This window comes from Carcharhinus amblyrhynchos, unplaced genomic scaffold (genome assembly GCF_965287045.1).
Source record: "Carcharhinus amblyrhynchos unplaced genomic scaffold, sCarAmb.v2.hapA chromosome_159, whole genome shotgun sequence".
NCBI classification, from domain to species: Eukaryota; Metazoa; Chordata; class Chondrichthyes; order Carcharhiniformes; family Carcharhinidae; genus Carcharhinus; species Carcharhinus amblyrhynchos.
Genome location: NW_027649899.1, coordinates 32,576 through 54,020, shown reverse-complemented (window position 1 = coordinate 54,020; position 21,445 = coordinate 32,576). Strand labels below are relative to the sequence as shown.

At 46.6% G+C, this 21,445-nt stretch overlaps 1 protein-coding gene across 1 annotated transcript in view; it reads left to right on the top strand.

Annotated features, from left to right (window-relative positions):
* The window catches only part of LOC145338744 (galectin-3-binding protein-like), a 79,941-nt gene extending 58,962 nt beyond the window's left edge, over positions 1–20,979 (top strand). Inside the window, exon 5 of the mRNA XM_080183132.1 lies at positions 19,908–20,979. Within this exon, the coding sequence (XP_080039258.1) occupies positions 19,908–20,979 (1,072 nt within the window). The remainder of the gene's footprint in view (positions 1–19,907) is intronic.
* The last annotated feature ends 466 nt before the right edge of the window (positions 20,980–21,445 follow it).

The window sequence follows — 21,445 nt, the reverse complement described above, 5'->3', positions numbered from 1 at the left end:
CTATCACTGTCCACCCTATCTAAACCTCTAATCATCTTATATGTTTCAATAAGGTCCCCTCTTAGCCACCTTCTTTCTAACGAAAACAACCCCAAATCCCTCAGTCTCTCCTCATAGGACCTCCCCTCCATACCAGGCAACATCCTGGTAAACCTCCTCTGCACCCTCTCCAAAGCCTCCACATCCTTCCTGTAATGTGGGGACCAGAACTGCACACAGTACTCCAAGTGCGGCCGCACCAGAGTTGTGTACAGTTGCAACATGACGCTGCGACTCCTAAATTCAATCCCCCTACCAATAAACGCCAAGACACCGTATGCCTTCTTAACAACCTTATCTACTTGATTCCCAACTTTCAGGGATCTATGTACACATACACCTAGATCCCTCTGTTCATCCACACTATTCAGAGTCCTACCGTTAGCCCTATACTCAACACATCTGTTATTCCTACCAAAGTGAATCACCTCACACTTCTCCGCATTAAACTCCATCCGCCACCTCTCGGCCCAGCTCTGCAACCCGTCTAAGTCGTCCTGCAAACTATGACACCCTTCCTCACAATCTACCACACCTCCGACTTTGGTGTCATCAGCAAATTTACTAATCCACCCAACTATACCCTCATTCAGATCATTAATAAAAATTACAAACAGCAGTGGCCCCAAAACAGATCCCTGAGGCACACCACTCGTAACCGAACTCCATGACGAATATTTACCATCAACCACCACCCCCTGTCTCCTATCCGCCAGCCAATTCCTGATCCAATTTCCTAGATTACCCTCAATCCCATACATCTGCATTTTCTGCAGAAGCCTACCATGGTGAACCTTATCAAACGCCTTACTAATAGAACATAGAACATAGAACATTACAGCGCAGAACAGGCCCTTCGGCCCACGATGTTGCGCCGACCAGTTACAAAAACAATGACCCACTAGCCTATACCAATCCCTTTTCGTCCATAAACCTATCCAGAGATCTCTTAAACGCCCCCAAACTAGACGCATTTACAACTGCAGCAGGCAGGGCATTCCAATCCCTCACCACCCGCTGGGTAAAGAACCTACCCCTGACATCCGTCCTGTAGCTACCCCCCCTTAATTTAAAGCCATGCCCCCTCGTGCTAGCTTTCTCCATCCGAGGAAAAAGGCTATCACTATCCACCCTATCTAAACCTCTAATCATCTTATATGTTTCAATAAGATCCCCTCTTAGCCGCCTTCTTTCCAACGAAAACAACCCTAGATCCCTCAGTCTCTCCTCATAGGACCTCCCCACCATACCAGGCAACATCCTGGTAAACCTCCTCTGCACCCTCTCCAACGCCTCCACATCCTTCTTGTAATGCGGGGACCAGAACTGCACACAGTACTCCAAGTGCGGCCGCACTAGAGTAGTGTACAGTTGCAACATTACACTGCGACTCCTAAATTCAATCCCCCTACCAATAAACGCCAAGACACCGTACGCCTTCTTGACAACCTTATCTACTTGATTCCCAACTTTCAGTGATCTATGTACACATACACCTAGATCCCTCTGTTCATCCACACTATTCAAAGTCCTTAAATATTCAAAGTACTAAAATCCATATATACCACGTCAACTGCCTTACCCCCATCCACCTCTTTGGTCACTTTCTCAAAAAACTCAATAAGGTTAGTAAGGCACGACCTACCCGCTACAAAACCATGCTGACTATCTCCAATCAATTCATTACTCTCCAAATAACTATAAATCCTATCCCTAATAATTTTTTCTAAAACCTTGCCCACAACAGAAGTAAGACTCACCGGTCTATAATTCCCAGGGAAGTCTCTGTTCCCCTTCTTAAACAATGGGACAACATTCGCTATCCTCCAATCTTCCGGTACTATACCAGAGACCAACGATGACCTGAAGATCAGAGCCAGAGGCTCTGCAATCACCTCTCTTGCCTCCCAGAGAATCCTAGGGTAAATCCTGTCCGGCCCAGGGGACTTATCTATTTTCAAACCCTCAAGAATATCCAGCACATCCCCCTTATCAACTGTAATACTGTCTATTTTACACCCCTGTAACCCAGTGTCCTCCTCAGCTACATTCATGTCCCCCTGCGTGAACACCGAAGAGAAATATTGGTTCAATGCCTCTCCAATCTCTTCCGGTTCCACACACAACTTCCCTCTACTGTCTGTAACTGGCCCTAATCTTGCCCTAACCAACCTTCTGTTCTTAACATATCTATAGAACGCCTTAGGATTCTCCTTGATCCTATCAGCCAAAGTCTTCTCATGTCCTCTTTTAGCCCTTCTTAACTCACTCTTTAACTCCCTCCTAGCCAATCTAAAGCTTTCTAGTGCACTACCTGAGCCCTCAAGTCTCATCCTGACATAAGCCTCCTTTTTCTTTTTAACCAGCGAATCAACTTTTTTAGTGTACCACGGTTCCCTAGCCCTACCAATTCCTCCTTGCCTGACAGGGACATACATATCACAGACTCGCAGTAGCTGCTCCTTGAAAAAACTCCACATTTCGGACGTTCCCAGTCCCTGTAGTCTCCTAGTCCAACCTATGCTTCCTAATTAGAACATAGAACATAGAACATTACAGTGCGGAACAGGCCCTTCGGCCCACAATGTTGCGCCGACCAGTCTTATTTTAAAAAAAAACATTGACCCACTAATCTAAACCAATCCCTTTTCGTCCATAAACCTATCCATGGATCTCTTAAACGCCCCCAAACTAGGCGCATTTACAACTGCAGCAGGCAGGGCATTCCAGTCCCTCACCACCCTCTGGGTAAAGAACCTACCCCTGACATCCGTCCTATAACTACCCCCCCTTAATTTAAAGCCATGCCCCCTCGTGCTAGCTTTCTCCATCCGAGGAAACAGGCTATCACCATCCACCCTATCTAAACCTCTAATCATCTTATATGTTTCTATAAGATCCCCTCTTAGCCACCTTCTTTCCAGTGAAAACAACCCCAAATCCCTCAGTCTCTCCTCATAGGACCTCCCCTGCATACCAGGCAACATCCTGGTAAACCTCCTCTGCACCCTCTCCAAAGACTCCACATCCTTCCTGTAATGTGGGGACCAGAACTGCACACAGTACTCCAAGTGCGGCCGCACCAGAGTTGTGTACAGTTGCAACATGACGCTGCGACTCCTAAATTCAATCCCCCTACCAGTAAACGCCAAGACACCGTACGCCTTCTTAACAACCTTATCTACTTGATTCCCAACTTTCAGGGATCTATGTACACATACACCTAGATCCCTCTGTTCATCCACACTATTCAAAGTCCTCCCGTTAGCCCTATACTCAACACATCTGTTATTCCTACTGAAATGGATTACCTCACACTTCTCCGCATTAAACTCCATCCGCCACCTCTCGGCCCAGCTCTGCAACCTGTCCAAGTCACCCTGCAAACTTCGACACCCTTCCTCACAATCTACCACACCTCCGACTTTGGTGTCATCAGCAAACTTACTAATCCACCCAACTATACCCTCATCCAGATCATTAATAAAGATTACAAACAGCAGTGGCCCCAAAACAGATCCCTGAGGCACACCACTCGTAACCGAACTCCATGATGAATATTTACCATCAACCACCACCCTCTGTCTCCTATCTGCTAACCAATTCCTGATCCAAGTACCTAAATTACCAACAATCCCATACATCTGCATTTTCTGCAGAAGCATACCATGGTGAACCTTATCAAACGCCTTACTAAAATCCATATATACCACATCTACTGCCTTACCCCTATCCACCTCTTTAGTCACCTTCTCAAAGAACTCAATAAGGTTAGTAAGGCACGACCTTCCCGCTACAAAACCATGCTGACTATCTCTAATCAATTCATTACTCTAATTCTCTCCTAATAGCTTCATAATTACCCTTACCCCAGCTAAAACTACTGACCCAAGGTTCATGCTGGTGCTATGTAATGAGGCGGGTAGAATTAGGGACCTTGCGGTGAAGGATCCTCTTGGAGAGAGTGATCATTGTATGGTGGAGTTTCTGGTGCAGATGGAGGAGGAGAAAGTGGGTTCCCGGACACGCGTCCTTTGTTTGAATAGAGGGGAGTACGGTAGGATGAGAAGAATTGGCGAATGTTGACTGGGGGAGCGCGTTGGAAGGTAGGTCTGCTGAGGAGCAGTGGAGGATCTTTAAGGAGATCTTTCTTGGTGCTCAGCAGAAATTTATTCCGATGGTCAAAAAGGATAGTAGGAGGAGAGGTAATAAGCCGTGGATCACGAAGGAGGTGAAGGAAAGTGTTAAATTAAAAGCGGAGGCGTTTAGAGTAGCTAAGAGTAGTGGGCGAGAAGAGGATTGGGAGAGGTTTAAATGTCAACAAAGATTGACAAAGAAGTTGATAAAGGAGGGTAGGAGAAGCTATGAAGCTGGGCTAGCGCTTAATATAAAAAAGGATAGCAAGAGTTTTTATAAATATATAAAAAGGAAGAGGCTGGCTAGGGTGAACGTTGGTCCTTTAGAGGATGAGAAAGGGGACCTAGTGGTAGGGGATGGGGATATGGCTAAGGTATTGAATAACTTTTTTGTTTCTGTCTTCACGGAGGAGGACGTGAATAATTTGCCGGGTGTTAGAGATGGAAAGGTGGTAGGACTGGAGGGTCTCAATGACATTACTGTTACTAGAGAGGCGGTGCTCGACAGACTGGAGGGGCTGATTGTGGACAAGTCCCCAGGACCGGATGGAATGCATCCAAGGGTTCTGAAAGAAATGGCGGAGGTGATAGTGGATGCCTTGGTGGTTATTTTCCAAACGTCGCTGGATTCCAGGGAAGTGCCGGAAGATTGGAAAACAGCTAATGTTACGCCGTTGTTTAAGAAGGGTGCCAGGCAAAAGGCGGGGAACTATAGGCCGGTTAGTTTAACGTCTGTTGTAGGTAAAATGTTAGAATCTGTCATCAAGGAGGAAATAGCGAGGCATCTTGAGGGGAACTGCTTGATAGGGCAGACGCAGCACGGTTTCATTAAAGGGAAGTCGTGTCTGACAAATTTACTGGAGTTCTATGAGGATGTGTCTAGGGCGGTGGATAGAGGAGAGCCGGTGGATGTGGTCTTTCTGGATTTTCAGAAGGCGTTTGACAAAGTACCTCATAAGAGGTTATTGCAGAAGGTCAGGGGACTTGGAGTTGGGGGTAAGGTGTTAGCGTGGATAGAGGATTGGTTGTCAAATAGGAGGCAGAGAGTGGGGGTCAATGGGTGCTATTCGGATTGGCGGATGGTGACTAGTGGAGTGCCCCAGGGGTCGGTGCTGGGGCCTCAGCTTTTTACCATTTATATAGATGATCTGGAGGAGGGAACCGAGTGTAGGGTGTCGAAATTTGCGGATGACACCAAGATTGGGGGAACGGCAAATTGTGCGGAGGGTGTGGAGAGTCTGCAGAAGGATCTAGATAGGCTGGGCGAATGGGCCAGGAAATGGCAAATGGAATTTAATGTTGGCAAGTGCGAGGTGGTCCACTTTGGTAGGAAGAATGGTAGGAAGGACTATTACTTACGGGGCGAAAAACTGCAGCATGCGACGGTGCAGAGGGACCTCAGGGTCCTTGTGCATGAATCGCAAAAACCCAGCTTGCAGGTGCAGCAGGTGGTCAGGAAGGCGAATGGGATGCTGGCCTTCATAGCGAGGGGGATTGAATATAAAAGTAGGGAGGTCTTGCTGCAGCTGTATAGGGCATTGGTGAGGCCGCAGCTGGAGTACTGTGTGCAGTTTTGGTCGCCGCACTTACGCAAGGATATTTTGGCCTTGGAGGGAGTGCAGAGGAGGTTTACTAGGCTGATGCCGGGGTTGAGGGGGTTGAGCTATGAGGAGAGGCTGAATAAACTAGGCTTGTACTCGTTAGAGTTTAGAAGAATGAGGGGAGATCTCATTGAGACGTATAAGATGATGAATGGGATGGATAGGATAGAGGTGGAGAGACTCTTCCCGCTCAGAAAGGACAGTAGGACTAGGGGGCACAGCCTCAAGATAAAGGGGAGGCGGTTTAGAACGGAGTTGAGGAGGAACTTCTTCACTCAAAGGGTGGTGAATCTCTGGAATTCTCTGCCCGTTGAAGTGGTGGAGGCTGCCTCGCTAAATATTTTCAAGAAGCGGGTTGATGGGTTTTTGATAAGAGAGGGGATTAAGGGTTATGGGGAGAGGGCGGGAAAGTGGAACTGAGCCACGACAGATCAGCCATGATCTTATTGAATGGCGGGGCAGGCTCGAAGGGCCAGATGGCCTACTCCTGCTCCCAGTTCTTATGTTCTTATGTTCTTATGCCTATCCCTTTCCATCACTAAGGTGAACGTAACCGAATTGTGGTCACTATCACCAAAATGCACCCCAACTTCCAAGTCTAGCACCTGGTCTGGCTCATTTCCCAGCACCAAATCCAATATAGCCTCACCTCTAGTTGGCCTATCTACATACTGACTCAAAAAACCTTCCTGCACGCTTTGTACAAGAACTGACCCCTCTAACGAGCTAGAGCTATAGCTATTCCAATCAATATTAGTAAAGTTAAAGTCCCCCATAACAATTACCCTATTACTTTCACTCCTAACCAGGATCGTCTCCGCAATCCTTTCCTCAACCTCTCTAGAACTTTTTGGAGGTCTATAAAAGACTCCCAACAGGGTGACCTCTCCTCTCCTATTTCTAATCTCAGCCCATACTACCTCAACAGACAAGTCCTCATCAAACTTCCTCTCTGACACTGTGATACAGTCCCTGACCAATAATGCTACCCCACCCCCCCTTCTACCTCCTTCTCTACTCCGACTAAAACATTTGAACCCCGGAACCTGCAACAACCATTCCTGACCCTGCTCTATCCATGTCTCTGAAATGGCCACAACATCAAAGTCCCAGGTACTGATCCACGCTGCAAGTTCATCCACTTTATTGCGAATACTCCTCGCATTAAAGTATACGCATTTCAAACCCTGCTCCGCCCCACCCCCACGATGCCGTGCATTGCAGTCCCCATCTATGCCCCCCTCACTTTCACCCCCTCTACCCAGGATCCCACCCCCCCTCCGAATCAGTTTAAACCTCCCTGCATAGCCTTTGCAAATTTACCCCCCAGGATATTGATTCCCCTCTGGTTCAGGTGTAGACCATCACTCTTATAGAGGTCCCACCTTCCCCAGAATGAGCCCCAATTGCTCAAGTACCTGAACCCCTCCCTCCTGCACCATCCCCTCAGCCACGAGTTCAAACTTTCCCTCTCCCTATTCCTCTCTAAACTATCCCGTGGCACAGGCAAGAGTCTGGAGATAACCACTCTATCAGACTTGGCCTTTAGTTTCCACCCCAACTCCATAAATCTCTGCTTAATATCCCCTTCCCTTAACCTCCCTATGTCATGCGTCCCCACATGAACTATAACTTGGGGTTGATCTCCCTCTCCCCTAAGAGTCCTGAATACCGTTTCCGATACATCCTGGACCCCAGCCCCTGGTAGGCAACACACCAGCCCTGAGTCCCTACCATTACTTCCGACTCTCCTATCCGTCCCCTTAACTGTGGAGTCCCCAATCACGAGGCCCAATCTTTTACATCCCCTAACCACCTGAGCTTTCACACTAGGCTCACCCCCAGAGACCTGCTCCCTTTGACTATCCCCAGTTGATTCCTCCTCAACTGTAGCCTCCAGGACTGAAAACCTATTTTGGAGGGGAACAGCCCCAGGGGATTGTCCCCCCAACTGCTTCTTTCCCCTCTTCCTGGCAGTGACCCAAGACTCATTTCTAGGAGTGACTATCTCCTTATAACTCCTATCGATGTCCTCCTCCGCCTCCCGAATTATGCGGAGTTCCTCTAATTCCACCTCCAGCTCCTTTACACGCTCCTCCAGAAGCTGCAATCGAACACACTTCCTACAAGTAAAATCACCTGAAACACTGCTGGAGTCCCTCACCACATACATCCCACAGGAGATGCAGCTTACTGCCTGAACTGCCATCCCTGAATCAATTACCAGCAGAAAAATAAAAATATAAAAAAAAACTTCCCCCACACTTATAATTAGGTTAGAGGAGGTGGGAGGGTGGGATTCTCTACCAGTGTAGAGGATCGGGTATCCTCTCTACACTAATTTATAGGGTTAGGGGCCCGAGGAAAAAAAACTACAAACACCGGGGCCATTCAGCCCCTCCATCCTGCTCCTCCAATCACTTTGATCACAGCTGATCATCAAATTCAATATCCTGATTGGTCGGCGCAACATCGAGGGCCGAAGGGCCTGTACTGCGCTGGAATGTTCTATGATTCCCCTCTTCCCACCCCCCCCCATATCCTTTGAGCCCTTTAGCCCCAAAAGTTATATCTCATTTCTTCTTGAAATCAGACATTTTACGAGCATAAGAACTCGGAGCAGGAATAGACCATCTGGCCCCTCGAGCCTGCCCCACCATCCAAAATGATCATGGCTGATCTTTTCATGGACTCAGCTCCACTTACCCACCCACTCACCATAACCCTTAATTCCTTCACTGTTCAAAGATTGTTTTCTCCTCTTCATTAGGGAGAAGAAGGTTACGAGGTGACCTAATTGAGGCACACAAGATGATCAAAGGGTTAGATAAGGTGGACAGTGAGAGCCTTTTACCTCGGATGGTGACGGTTAACACAAGGGGACATAGCTTTAAATTAAGGGGTGGTAATTATAGGACGGATGTCAGAGGTAGGTTCTTTACTCAGAGGGTAGTAAGGGTGTGGAATGCCCTGCCTGCAGCAGTTGTGGACTCGCCAACTTTAAGGGTGTTCAAATGGTCAGTGGATAGGAACATAGAACATAGAACACTACAGCACAAACAGGCCCTTCGGCCCACAAGTTGCACTGATCACATCTATACCTACTAAGCCATAGACCTATCTATAACCCCCAATCCCACTAAATCCCATATACTCATCCAGAAGTCTTTTAAAAGACCCCAGCGAGTTCGCCTCCACCACCACTGACGGCAGCCGATTCCATTCACTCACCACCCTCTGAGTGAAAAACTTACCCCTAACATCACTTCTGTACTTTCCTCCCCGCACCTTAAATCTGTGTCCTCTCGTAGCGACCATTTCAACCCGGGGAAATAGCCTGAGAATCCACCCTATCTATTCCTCTCAACATTTTGTAAACTTCTATCAGGTCGCCTCTCAACCTACGTCTCTCCAGGGAAAAGAGACCCAGTTCCCTCAACCTAACTTCATAAGGCATGCCTCCCAATCCAGGCAACATCCTTGTAAATCTCCTCTGTACCCTTTCAATAGCTTCTACATCCTTCCTGTAGTGAGGTGACCAGAACTGTGCACAGTACTCCAAGTGGGGTCTGACAAGGGTCTTATAAAGTTGCAGCATTACCTCCCGACTCCTAAACTCAATCCCTCGATTAATGAAGGCCAGTACACCATACGCCTTCTTGACCACCTCCTCCACCTGCGAGGCCGATTTAAGAGTCCTGCGGACCCGGACCCCAAGATCCTTCTGCTCTTCAACCCAGCTAAGACTCCTGCCCTTGATAGTGTACTCCTTCATCCCATTGGTTCTGCCAAAATGGACAACTACACATTTATCCACGTTGAAGTCCATCTGCCACTTCTCCGCCCAGTCCTGCATCCTATTTATGTCCTGCTGCAACTTTTGACATCCTTCCAGACCATCCACAACACCACCGACCTTCGTGTCATCAGCGAACTTACTTACCCATCCCTCCACTTCCTCATCCAGGTCATTTATGAAAATGACAAACAGCAAGGGTCCTAGAACAGATCCCTGGGGCACTCCACTGGTGACTGACCTCCATTCAGAAAAAGACCCATCCACAACCGCTCTCTGCCTTCTGCAGGCAAGCCAGTTCTGGATCCACAAGGCCAAAGGCCCTCGGATCCCATGCCCTCTCACCTTCTCAAGAAGTCTTGCTTGGGGGACCTTATCAAACGCCTTGCTGAAGTCCATGTACACCACGTCCACGGCACTTCCTTCGTCAATGTGTTCAGTCACATTATCGAAGAACTCAACTAGGCTCGTAAGGCACGACCTGCCCTTGACAAATCCATGCTGACTATTCCTGATCATGTCAAACCTCTCCAAATGCTCGTAAATCTTGTCCCTTAGAAGCCTCTCCATCAGCTTACCAACCACTGAGGTCAGACTCACCGGTCGGTAATTTCCCGGGCTATCTCTGTTCCCTTTCTTGAAAATAGGAACCACATCCGCAATCCTCCAATCTTCCGGAACCTCTCCCGTCTCCATTGACGACGCAAAGATCATCGCCAGGGGCTCTGCAATCACTTCCCTCGCCTCCCACAGTATCCTGGGGTATATCCCATCTGGCCCCGGCGACTTATCTATCTTGATAGAATTCAGAAGTTCTAACACATCCTCCACCTTAATATCCACAAACTCAATCTTTTCCATCTGCTGCAAATCCGTAGCAAAATCTCCCAGATCAGCTTCCACCGTGAATACTGAGGCAAAGTACTCATTAAGCACCTCTGCCATTTCTTCTGGTTCCACACAGACCTTTCCCCCTTCACCTTTTATAGGTCCTATCCCTTCTCTTCTTATCCTTTTACCTTTCACATATTTATAGAAGGCCTTGGGATTCTCCTTAATCTTACCCGCCAAGGTCTTCTCATGACCCCTTCTGGCTCTCCTAATTTCCCTTTTAAGCTCCTTTCTACAATCCTTATACTCCTCAAGATCCTTAACCTCTCCTAGTTCCCTGAACCTTTTGTACACCTTCCCTTTCCTCCTGACTAGGTTCAACACAGCCTTCGTGCACCACGGTTCCCTCGACCTACCAAAACCCCCTTGTCTCATCGGAACATTGTCATGCAGAGCTCCAGACAAACATTCCTTGAATATCCGCCACCTTCCTTCGGTACTTTTCCCCAAGAACGCCTCCTTCCAGTTTATTTGTCCAAGTAACTTCCTGACTTCTTCGTATCTCCCCTTACTCCAGACAAACACCTTCCTAGCCTGCCTGATCCTATCTCGTTCCAATGCAATTGTGAAGGAGATAGAATTATGGTCACCATTCCCAAGATGCTCCCCTACCGAGAGATCCATCACCTGCCCTGGTTCATTTGCCAGTACCAGGTCAAGTACAGCCTCTCCCCTCGTAGGCTTATCCACATACTGTGCCAGGAAACCTTCCTGAACACACCTAACAAACTCCTCCCCATCCAAACCCCTTACCCTAGGGATATTCCAGTCGATGTTTGGGAAATTGAAGTCTCCCATCACGACAACTCTGTTATTAATACATCTCTCCAGAATCTGTTTCCCTATCTGCACCTCAACTTCCCTGTCACTATTGGGCGGCCTATAGAATACACCCAGCAAAGTTTTCGACCCTTTGCTGTTCGTAACTTCCACCCACAGAGACTCTGTAGATAGTCCCTCCACGGCATCCTCTTTCTCTGCAGCCATGACACTGTCCCTGATCAACAGTGCCACTCCACCACCTCTTCTGCCACCCTCCCTGTCCTTCCTGAAGCATCTGAATCCTGGCACCTGAAGTACCCAGTCCTGTCCCTGAGACATCCAAGTCTCCGTAATGGCCACCACATCACATTCCCAATATGGATAACATTGGAATAGTTTAGGTTAGAGGGTCATTAGATTGGTTCTACTGGTCGGTGCAACATCAAGGGCCGAAGGGCCTGTACTGTGCTGGAATGTTCTATGTTCTATGTGCAAATAAAACAGCAAAAACTGATGATAGGAAGGCTATGGCAGGTGAGGACCAAGAAACTATTATCACTAAAGAGAGAGTGCTGCAAGTTAATGGGACTAAAGGTAGACAAGTCTCCTGGTCCTGATGGAATGTATCCCAGGGTACTAAAAGAGATGGCAGGAGAAATAGCAACTGCACTAGTGGTAATTTACCAAAATTCACTGGACTCTGGGGTGATTCCTGCAGATTGGAAAACAGCAAATGTGACGCTACTGTTTAAAAAAGGAGGTAGACAAAAGGCACGTAACTATAGGCCGGTTAGCTTAACTTCTGTAGTAGGGAAAATGCTTGAATCTATCATCAAGGAAGAAATAGCGAGACACCTGGATATAAATTGTCCGATTGGCAAGGTGCAGAATGGGTTCATGAAGGGTAGGTCATGTTTGACTAATTTGGTGGAATTCTTTGAGAACATTACATGTGCAGTAGACAGTGGGGAACCTGTGGATGTGGTGTATCTGGATTTCCACAAGGCATTTGATAAGATGCTGCACCAAAGACTGCTACATAAGATAAAGGTGCACAGTGTTACGTGGATAGAGGATTGGTTAACTAACAGAAAGCAAAGAGTGGGGGTAAATGGGTGTTTTTCTGCTTGGTGATCAGTGACTAGTGGTGTGCCTCAGGGATCAATGTTGGGACCACAATTGTTTACGATTTCCATTGATAATTTGGAGTGAGGGACCAAGTGTAGTGTGTCAAAATTCACAGATGACACTAAGATGGGAGGCAGAGCAAAGTGTGCAGAGGATGCTGAAAGTCTATGTATGGAGCAGGGTTCCCCTGTGGCCATTCCCCTCCACAGCAGGTTTACTGAATCGGATACTGTTGTGGGGGATGCTTCCCCTGGGACAAGCTGTGACAGCCAGAACTCTGATACTGAGTCTGTTTCTGAGGCGCACAAGGGTGGGAGGGAGAAGAGGAGAGCAGCAGTGATAGAGGACTCAATGGTCAGAGGCACGGACAGGAGGATCTGTGGTCGGGACAGAGACTCTCGCATGGTTGGTTGCCTCCCGGGTGCCAAGGTCAGGGATGTCACTGATCGCGCGCACAGCGTTCTGAAGTGGGAAGGTGATCAGCCAGATGTGGTGGTACACGTTGGTGCCAATGACGTAGGTAGGGAGAGTGAGGAGGTCCGAAAGAGAGAGGATAGAGAGCTTGGAAGGAAGTTAAAAAGCAGGACCCCGAGGGTAGTAATCTCAGGATTGCTACCTGTACTTCGTGCCAGTGAGGGTAAGAGTAGGATGCTTGGGTGGATGAACACGTGACTGAGGAACTGGTGTAGGGGGCAGGGTTTCCGATCCTTGGATCATTGGGACCTCTTCTGGGGCAGGTGGGACCTAAACAAGATAGACGGGTTACACCTAAACTACAAGGGGACCAGTATACATGCAGGGAGGTTTGCTAGTGTTATTGGGGAGCGTTTAAACTAGATTTGCAAGGGGATGGGAACCAGCGTGCCAGAGCAGATAGTGGAGCGGGGGTGAAAAAAAGGTTAGTTCAAGCAAAATCACAAATGGAAGGGTTGAGTGTGGTGGAAATAATCTTTTGAGGTGTGTCTGTTTCAATACCAGGCGTATTGTGGGGAAGGCAGATGAGCTGGAGGCATGGATTGACAGGTGGAAATATGACATTCTAGCCATTAGTGAAACTTGGCTACAGGAGGGGCAGGACTGGCAGCTCAATGTTCCAGGGTTCCAATGTTTCAGGTGTGATAGAGACAGAGGGATAAAAGGTTGGGTGGGGGGGTGGTATTGTTGGTCAGGGAAAATGTTACAGCGGTACTCAGGCAGGATAGATTAGGGAGCTTGTCTACAGAGGCCCTGTGGGTGGAGCTGAGAAACAGGAAAGGTATGGCCACATTAAAGGGGTTGTATTATAGACCACCCAATAGTCAGCAAGAATTGGAGGAGCAAATCAGCAGAGTGATAGCTGACAACTGCAAGAAACAAAGTTGTGATATTAGGGGATTTTAATTTTCGACATATAGATTGGGACTCACATACTGTTAAAGGTTTAGACAGGGATAGAGTTTGTAAAATGTGTTCAGGAGAATTTTCTACATCAGTATATAAAGGTGCCAAATAGAGAGGATGCGATATTGGATCTCCTGTTGGGAAATGAGTTGGGGCAGGTGATGGATTGAGTGTGAGGGAACACTTTGGATCCAGTGATCATAATGCCATTAGTTTCAACCTGATCATGGATAAGGATAGATCTGGTCCTTGGGTTGAAGTTCTGAACTAGAAAAAGGCCAATTTGATAAAATGAGAAGGGATCTGGGAAGTGTGGATTGGCACAGGCTGTTCTCTGGTGAGGATGTAAATGGAAAGTGGGAGGCCTTTAAAGGAGAAATTTTGAGAGTGCAGAGTTTGTATGTTCCTGTGAGGATTAAAGGCAAAGTAAATAGGGATAAGGAACCTTGGTTCTCGAGGGAAATTAAGAGGAAGAGAGAGTTGTATGAAATGTACAGGCAGCAAGGAACAGATCAGATGCTCGAGGAGTATAAAAAGTGCAAGAAGCTACTTAAGAGGGAAATCAGTAGTGTTGAAAGAAGACATGAGGATGCTTTGGCAGACAGAGTGAAGGAAGATCCAAAGAGCTTTTATAGGTATGTAAGAAGCAAAAGGATAACGAGGGATAAAATTGGTCCTCCTGAAGACCAGAGTGGTAGACTGTGTATGGAACCAAAAGAGATGGGGGAGACACTAAATGGGTTTTTTGCATCCGTATTTACTGAGGAAATGGACATGGAGTCTACGGAAATAGGGCAAACAGGTAGGGAGGTCATGGAACTTTTACAGATTACAGGGGAGGAGGTGCTGGCTGTCTTGAGGCAAATCAGAGTGGATAAATCCCCAGGACCGGACAGGGTATTCCCAATGACATTGAGGGAGGCTGGAGTTGAACTTGCAGGGGCCCTGGCAGACATATTTAAAATGTCAGTATTCACGGGGGAGGTGCCAGATGATTGGAGGGTGGCTCATGTTGTTCCGTTGTTTAAAAAAGGTTCCAAAAGAAATCTGGGAAATTATAGGCCAGTAAGTTTGATGTCAGTGGTGGGCAAGTTATTGGAAGGTGTGATAAGGGATAGGATCTACAAATATTTGGATAGACAGGGACTTATTAGGGAGAATCAACATAGAACATTACAGCACAGTACAGGCCCTTCGGCCCTCGACGTTGCGCCGACCAGTGGAACCAATCTAATGACCCTCTAACCTAAACTATTCCAATGTTATCCATATGCCTATCCACTGACCATTTCAATGCCCTTAAAGTTGGCGAGTCCACAACTGCTGCAGGCAGGGCATTCCACGACCTTACCACCCTCTGAGTAAAGAACCTACCTCTGACATCCATCCTATAATTACCACCCCTTAATTTAAAGCTACGTCCCCTCGTGTTAGCCATCACCATCCGAGGTAAACGGCTCTCACTGTCCACCCTATCTAACCCTTTGATCATCTTCTGTGCCTCAATTAGGTCACCTCGTAACCTTCTTCTCTCTAATGAAAATAACCTCAAGTCCCTCAGCCTTTCCTCATAAGACCTTCCCACCATACCAGGCAACATCCTGGTAAACCTCCTCTGCATCCTTTCCAATGCCTCCACATCTTTCTTATAATGCGGCGACCAGAACTGTACGCAATACCCCAAGTGCGGCCGCACCAGAGTTTTGTACAGTTGTAACGTGACCTCATGGCTCCAAAATTCAGTCCCTCTACCAATAAAAGCTAACACACCGTACGCCTTCTTAACAACCTTATCAACCTGGGTGCCAACTTTCAGGGAGCTATGCACATGTACCCCGAGATCTCTCTGCTCGTCAACACTACTAAGAGTCCTTCCATTAGCCCTATATTCTGTACTCCTGTTACTCTTACCAAAGTGAATCACCTCACACTTTTCCGTAATAAACTCCATTTGCCACCTCTCAGCCCAGCTCTGCAGCTTATCTATGTCCCTCAGCAAACTGTAACACCCATCCTCACTGTCTACAACTCCTCCGACTTTGGTGTCATCAGCAAATTTACTAATCCATCCTTCTACACCCTCATCTAGGTCATTTATGAAAATGACAAACAGCAGTGGCCCCAAAACAGATCCTTGAGGTACACCACTTGTAACTGAACTCCAGGTTGAATATTTCCCATCAACCACCACCCTCTGTCTTCTATCAGCTCGCCAATTCCTGATCCAAACTGCTAAATCACCCTCAATCCCATGCATCTGCATTTTCTGCAATAGCCTACCATGGGGAACCTTATCAAACGCTTTGCTAAAATCCATATACACCACGTCAACTTTCTTACCCTTATCCACCTCTTTGGTCACCTTTTCAAAAAACTCGATAAGGTTTGTGAGGCACCACCTACCCTTCACAAAACCGTGTTGACTATCCCTAATCAATTTATTTCCCTCTAGATGATTATAAATCCTATCCCTTATAATTCTTTCCAAAACTTTGCCCACAACAGAAGTAAGGCTCACTGGTCTATAATTCCCAGGATGGTTTCTACTCCCCTTCTCGAACAAGGGGACAACATTTGCTATCCTCCAGTCTTCCGGCACTATACCTGAAGCCAATGACGACATGAAGATCAAAGCCAAAGGCTCTGCAATCTCCTCCCTAGCCTCCCAGAGAATCCTAGGGTAAATCCCATCCGGCCCAGGGGACTTATCTATTTTCACACTCTCAAGAATTGCTAACACCTCCTCCTTATGTACCTCAATCCCGTCTAGTCTAAAAGCCTGTAGCTCAGTATTCTCCTCGACCACATTGACTTTTTCCTGCGTGAATACTGGAGAAAAATACTCATTCAGTGCCTCTCCTATCTCTTCAGGCTCCACGCACAATTTCCCACTGCTGTCTCTGACAGGCCCGAATCTTGCCCTAACCAATCTTTTATTCTTGACATACCTACAGAAAGCTTTAGGATTTTCCTTGATCCTATCTGCCAAAGTCTTCTCATGTCCTCTTCTAGCTCCTCTTAACTCTCTCTTTAACTCCTTCCTGGCTAATTTATAACTCTCCAGTGCCCTAACTGAGCCTTCACGTCTCATCTTTACATAAGCCTCCTTCTTACTCTTCACCAGAGATTCAACTTCCTTAGTACACCACGGTCCCCTCGCTCGACCACTTCCTCCCTGCCTGACAGGTACATATTTATCAAGGACTCGCAGTAGCTGCTCCTTGAATAAGCTCCACATTTCAGATGTTCCCAGCCCCTGCAATTTCCTACTCCACCCTATGTATCCTAAATCTCACCTAATAGCCTCATAATTACCTTTCCCCAGCCATAACTTCTGCCCTTTGGTATATGCCTATCCCTTTCCATCACTAAGGTAAACGTAACCGAATTGTGGTCACTATCACCAAAGTGCTCACCTACCTCCAAGACTAACACCTGGTCTGGTTCATTACCCAGTACCAAATCCAATGTGGCCTCACCTCTTGTTGGCCTATCTACATACTGTGTCAGGAAACCTTCCTGCACACATTGGACAAAAACTGACCCCTCTAACGTACTTGAACTATAGCTTTTCCAATCGATATTTGTAAAGTTAAAGTCCCCCATAACAACTACCCTGTTACTTCCGCTCTTAACCAGGATCATCTTTGCAATCCTTTCCTCTGCATCTCTGGAACTTTTTGGAGGCCTATAAGCAATTCCCAGCAGGGTGTCCTCTCCTTTCCTGTTTCTAATCTCAGCCCATACTACCTCAATAGACAGGTCCACATCAAACGTCCTTTCTGTCACCGTAATACTGTCCTTGACTAACAATGCCACGCCTCCCCCTCTTCTACCACCTTCTCTGCTCTGACTGAAACATCTGAACCTGGAACCTGCAACAACCATTCCTGTCCCTGTTCTATCCATGTCTCTGAAATGGCCACAACATCGAAGTCCCAGGTACCAATCCAGGCTGCAAGTTCATCCACCTTATTGCGTATGCTCCTAGTATTAAAGTATACACACTTCAAGCCACCCTCCCACCTGCCAATACACTGCTGTGACCTAGAAACCTTGTCCATGACCTCCTTATTCTCAACCTCCTGTACACTGGAGCTACAATTCAGGTTCCCATCCCCCCTCTGAATCAGTTTAAACCCCCAAAACATGGCTTTGTGTGTGGTAGGTCATGTTTGACCAATCTATTAGAGTTTTTCGAGGAGGTTACCAGGAAAGTGGATGAAGAGAAGGCGGTGGATGTTGTCTACCTGGATTTCAGCAAGGCCTTTGACAAGGTCCCTCATGGGAGGTTAGTTAGGAAGGTTCAGTCACTAGGTATAGATGGGGAGGTAGTAAATTGGATTAGACACTGGCTCAATGGAAGAAGCCAGAGAGTGGTTGTGGAGGATTGCTTCTCTGAGTGGAGGCCTGTGTCGAGTGGTGTGCCGCAGGGATCGGTGTTGGGTCAATTGCTGTTTGTCATCTATATCAATGGCCTGGATGATAATGTGGTAAATTGGATCAGCAGATTTGCTGATGATACAAAGATTGGAGGTGTAGTGGACAGTGAGGAAGGTTTTCAAAGCTTGCAGAGGGATTTGGACCAACTAGAAAAATGGGCTGAAAAATGACAAATGGAATTTAACGCAGACAAATGTGAGGTATTGCACTTTGGAAGGACAAACCAAAGTAGAACGTACAGGGTAAATGGTAGGACTCTGAAGAGTACAGTTGAACCGAGGGATCTGGGAATACAGGTACAGAATTCCCTAAAAGTGACGTCACAGGTGGATCGGGTCATAGAGTGCTTTTGGTACATTGGCCTTTATAAATCGGAGTATCGAGTATAAAAGTTGGAGTGTTATGGTAAGGTTATATAAGGCATTGGTGAGGCTGAATTTAGAGTATTGTGTACAGTTTTGGTCACCTAGTTACAGGAAGGATGTAAATAAGGTTGAAAGAGTGCAGAGAAGGTTCACAAGGATGTTGCCAGGACTTGAGAAGCTGAGTTACAGAGAGAGATTGAACAGGTTAGGACTTTATTCCCTGGAGTGTAGAAGAATGAGGGGAGATTTGATAGAGGTGTATAAGATTTTGATGGGTATGGGTAGAGTGAATGCAAGCAGGCTTTTTCCACTGAGGCTAGAGGAGAAAAAAAACCAGAGGGCATGGGTTAAGGGTGAAAGGAGAAAAGTGTAAAGGGAATATTAGGGGGGGCTTCTTCACACAGAGAGTGGTGGGAGTGTGGAATGAGCTGCCGGATAAAGTGGTAAATGCGGGGTCACTTTTAACATTTAAGAAAAACTTGGACGGGTTCATGGATGAGAGGGGTGTGGAGGGATATGGTCCAGGTGCAGGTCAGTGGGACTAGGCAAAGAATGGTTCAGCACAGACAAGAAGGGCCAAAAGGCCTGTTTCTGAGCTGTAATTTTCTATGGTTTTTCTGTGGATATAAATAATCTAAGTGTGTGGGCAAGGGTAGATACCTCACCCTGGATCCCGTGAGATTTAACTTTAAGTAACAACCGACCATGTGGTACCTTGTCAAAGGCCTTGCTAAATTCCATGTAGACAACATCAACTGCACTGCCCTCATCTACCTTCTTGGTTACCCCTTCAAAAAACTCTATTAAATTTGTGAGACATGATTTTCCACTCACAAAGCCATGCTGACTGTCCCTAATCAGTCCTTGTGTCTCTAAATGCCTGTAGATGCTGTCTCTCAAAATACCTAACAATTTATCCACCACAGATGTGAGGCTCACTGGACTGTAGTTCCCAGGCTTTTCCCTGCAGCCCTTTTTAAACAAAGGCACAACATTTGCCACTCTCCAATCTTCAGGCACCTCACCTGTGATTATCGATGATTCAAATATCTCGGCGAGGGGACCCGCAATTTTCTCCCTAGCTTCCCACAATGTCCTCGGATATACTTCATCAGGTCCCAGGGATTTATCTACCTTTCAGACTTCCAGCACCTCTGTCTCTGTAATATCCACACTCCTCAAAACATCAGTATTTATTTCCCCAAGTGAGCCAAGGTTCATTAACAATCTCATTAATTAATAAATACATTCAAGTAAATGATGCTGTAGTGAAGGAAGAGTAAAAAATATTCGAAACTTTGTGGAGGGAAATGGACAGCTGCTTACTGTATTCAATAATCATCTTATTGGCCAATTCCCTCCTTAGGTACTTTTATACCAAGAAAATTGATATCAATCTTTCTTCAGTCAAATGCATTCACAACCTGGCTTCCAATTACGGCGTGACTGCCATTCGAGATTACTGCGATAAACTCTTCTATAAACTGCTCCCACAGGATCCCTCCTTCAAACATCAGCTGGAACTTTATAATTACGCTGAGGCGGTGAAAGATCCATTGCTAAAGGAGATTTGTATGGAATATTTTGCCTGGAATTGTGAAACATTTATCAGATCCCCGAGCTGGTTTGAGGTGACAGAGGGACAGCTCAATGTCCTGTTGCTGAGATCAGACATCATCATCTGGAATGAACTGAGTTTATTCAGAGCTGTCGAAACCTGGATAATTACCAAGAAAAAAACCGAACTAACACACGAATTAATGGATAAAATCCGATTCCACATGATCTCTCCAGAAGACCTTTCCAGAATCCAGCTCCAGTCAAAGTTATATGAAGAACACGATAGTTTCTTTCTCAAGAGATTTCTCAAAGCTTTCGAGTTTCACTCAGTGTCTGTGGAGCAGCTGAACAAACAGAGACATTTTTCTGACCTGAGTCTCGAGCCTCGGATTTATCTCTCCTCAGAATGGAGCGCTGATTTAGATATCGACCCAAGCAGCAAGGAGCGGACATCTTCCTCCATGTTTTATAATGGTTACCAGTACGTCCATCAAGTAAGCTTCACACAACCATCCTCTCCCACTATATCATTTCAAACCACTCGGTTCACCAGCGCTTTCTACAGCTCGGACCTGGTGTCCTGGGCAGCTTATTACCACACTAATGCACAAAGCTGTAAAAGAAGCAATGTACCCTGTCCCTATAACATTTATCCCATAGCAACTTTAACAATGAATGAGAAGAAGAATGACAGCCCAATCCGCTATCAGAACAAGGTTCTGCTGCTGTGTAACAACAATTACATCTCATATGTTCACGACGTGAAGGAAAGTAATGCCATTCTTCCCTCTTTCAAAGGCCAGGGACTGTTCTACTTTGGTTGTGAATCGGGCTATTTCTCTACACTCAGGTTTGTCATCAGACCCATGTATGCATGAAGAGATGTCAAAGACACGGTCAATAAAGCCTTCTCAAACCTATCCACTGTGTACTGATACTGTTTATACTGAGGTCGACAGCTCAGGAACAGGCTTTACAGTCCCACCAAGCCTGCACCCACACATGAAAATTTCTAATCTAAAGACTTTTTGCCTCTATGTGTTCTGTGACCCTCTATTTCCAGCCTATTCACATATCTGTCAAGATGCCTCTTAAACGTTGCTCTTGTTTCTGCTTCTACCACCTCCCCCGGCAGCGAGTTCCAGGCACCCACCCCCCTCTGTGTAAAAAATCTGCCTCGTACATCTCCTTTAAACCTTGCCCCTCGCACCTTAAACCTGTGCCCCCAGTAACTGACTCTTCCACCCTGGGAAAAAGCTTCTGACTATCCACTCTGTCCATGCCTCTCATAATCTTGTAGATTTCTATCAGGTTTCCCCTCACCCTCCATCGCTCCAGTGAGAA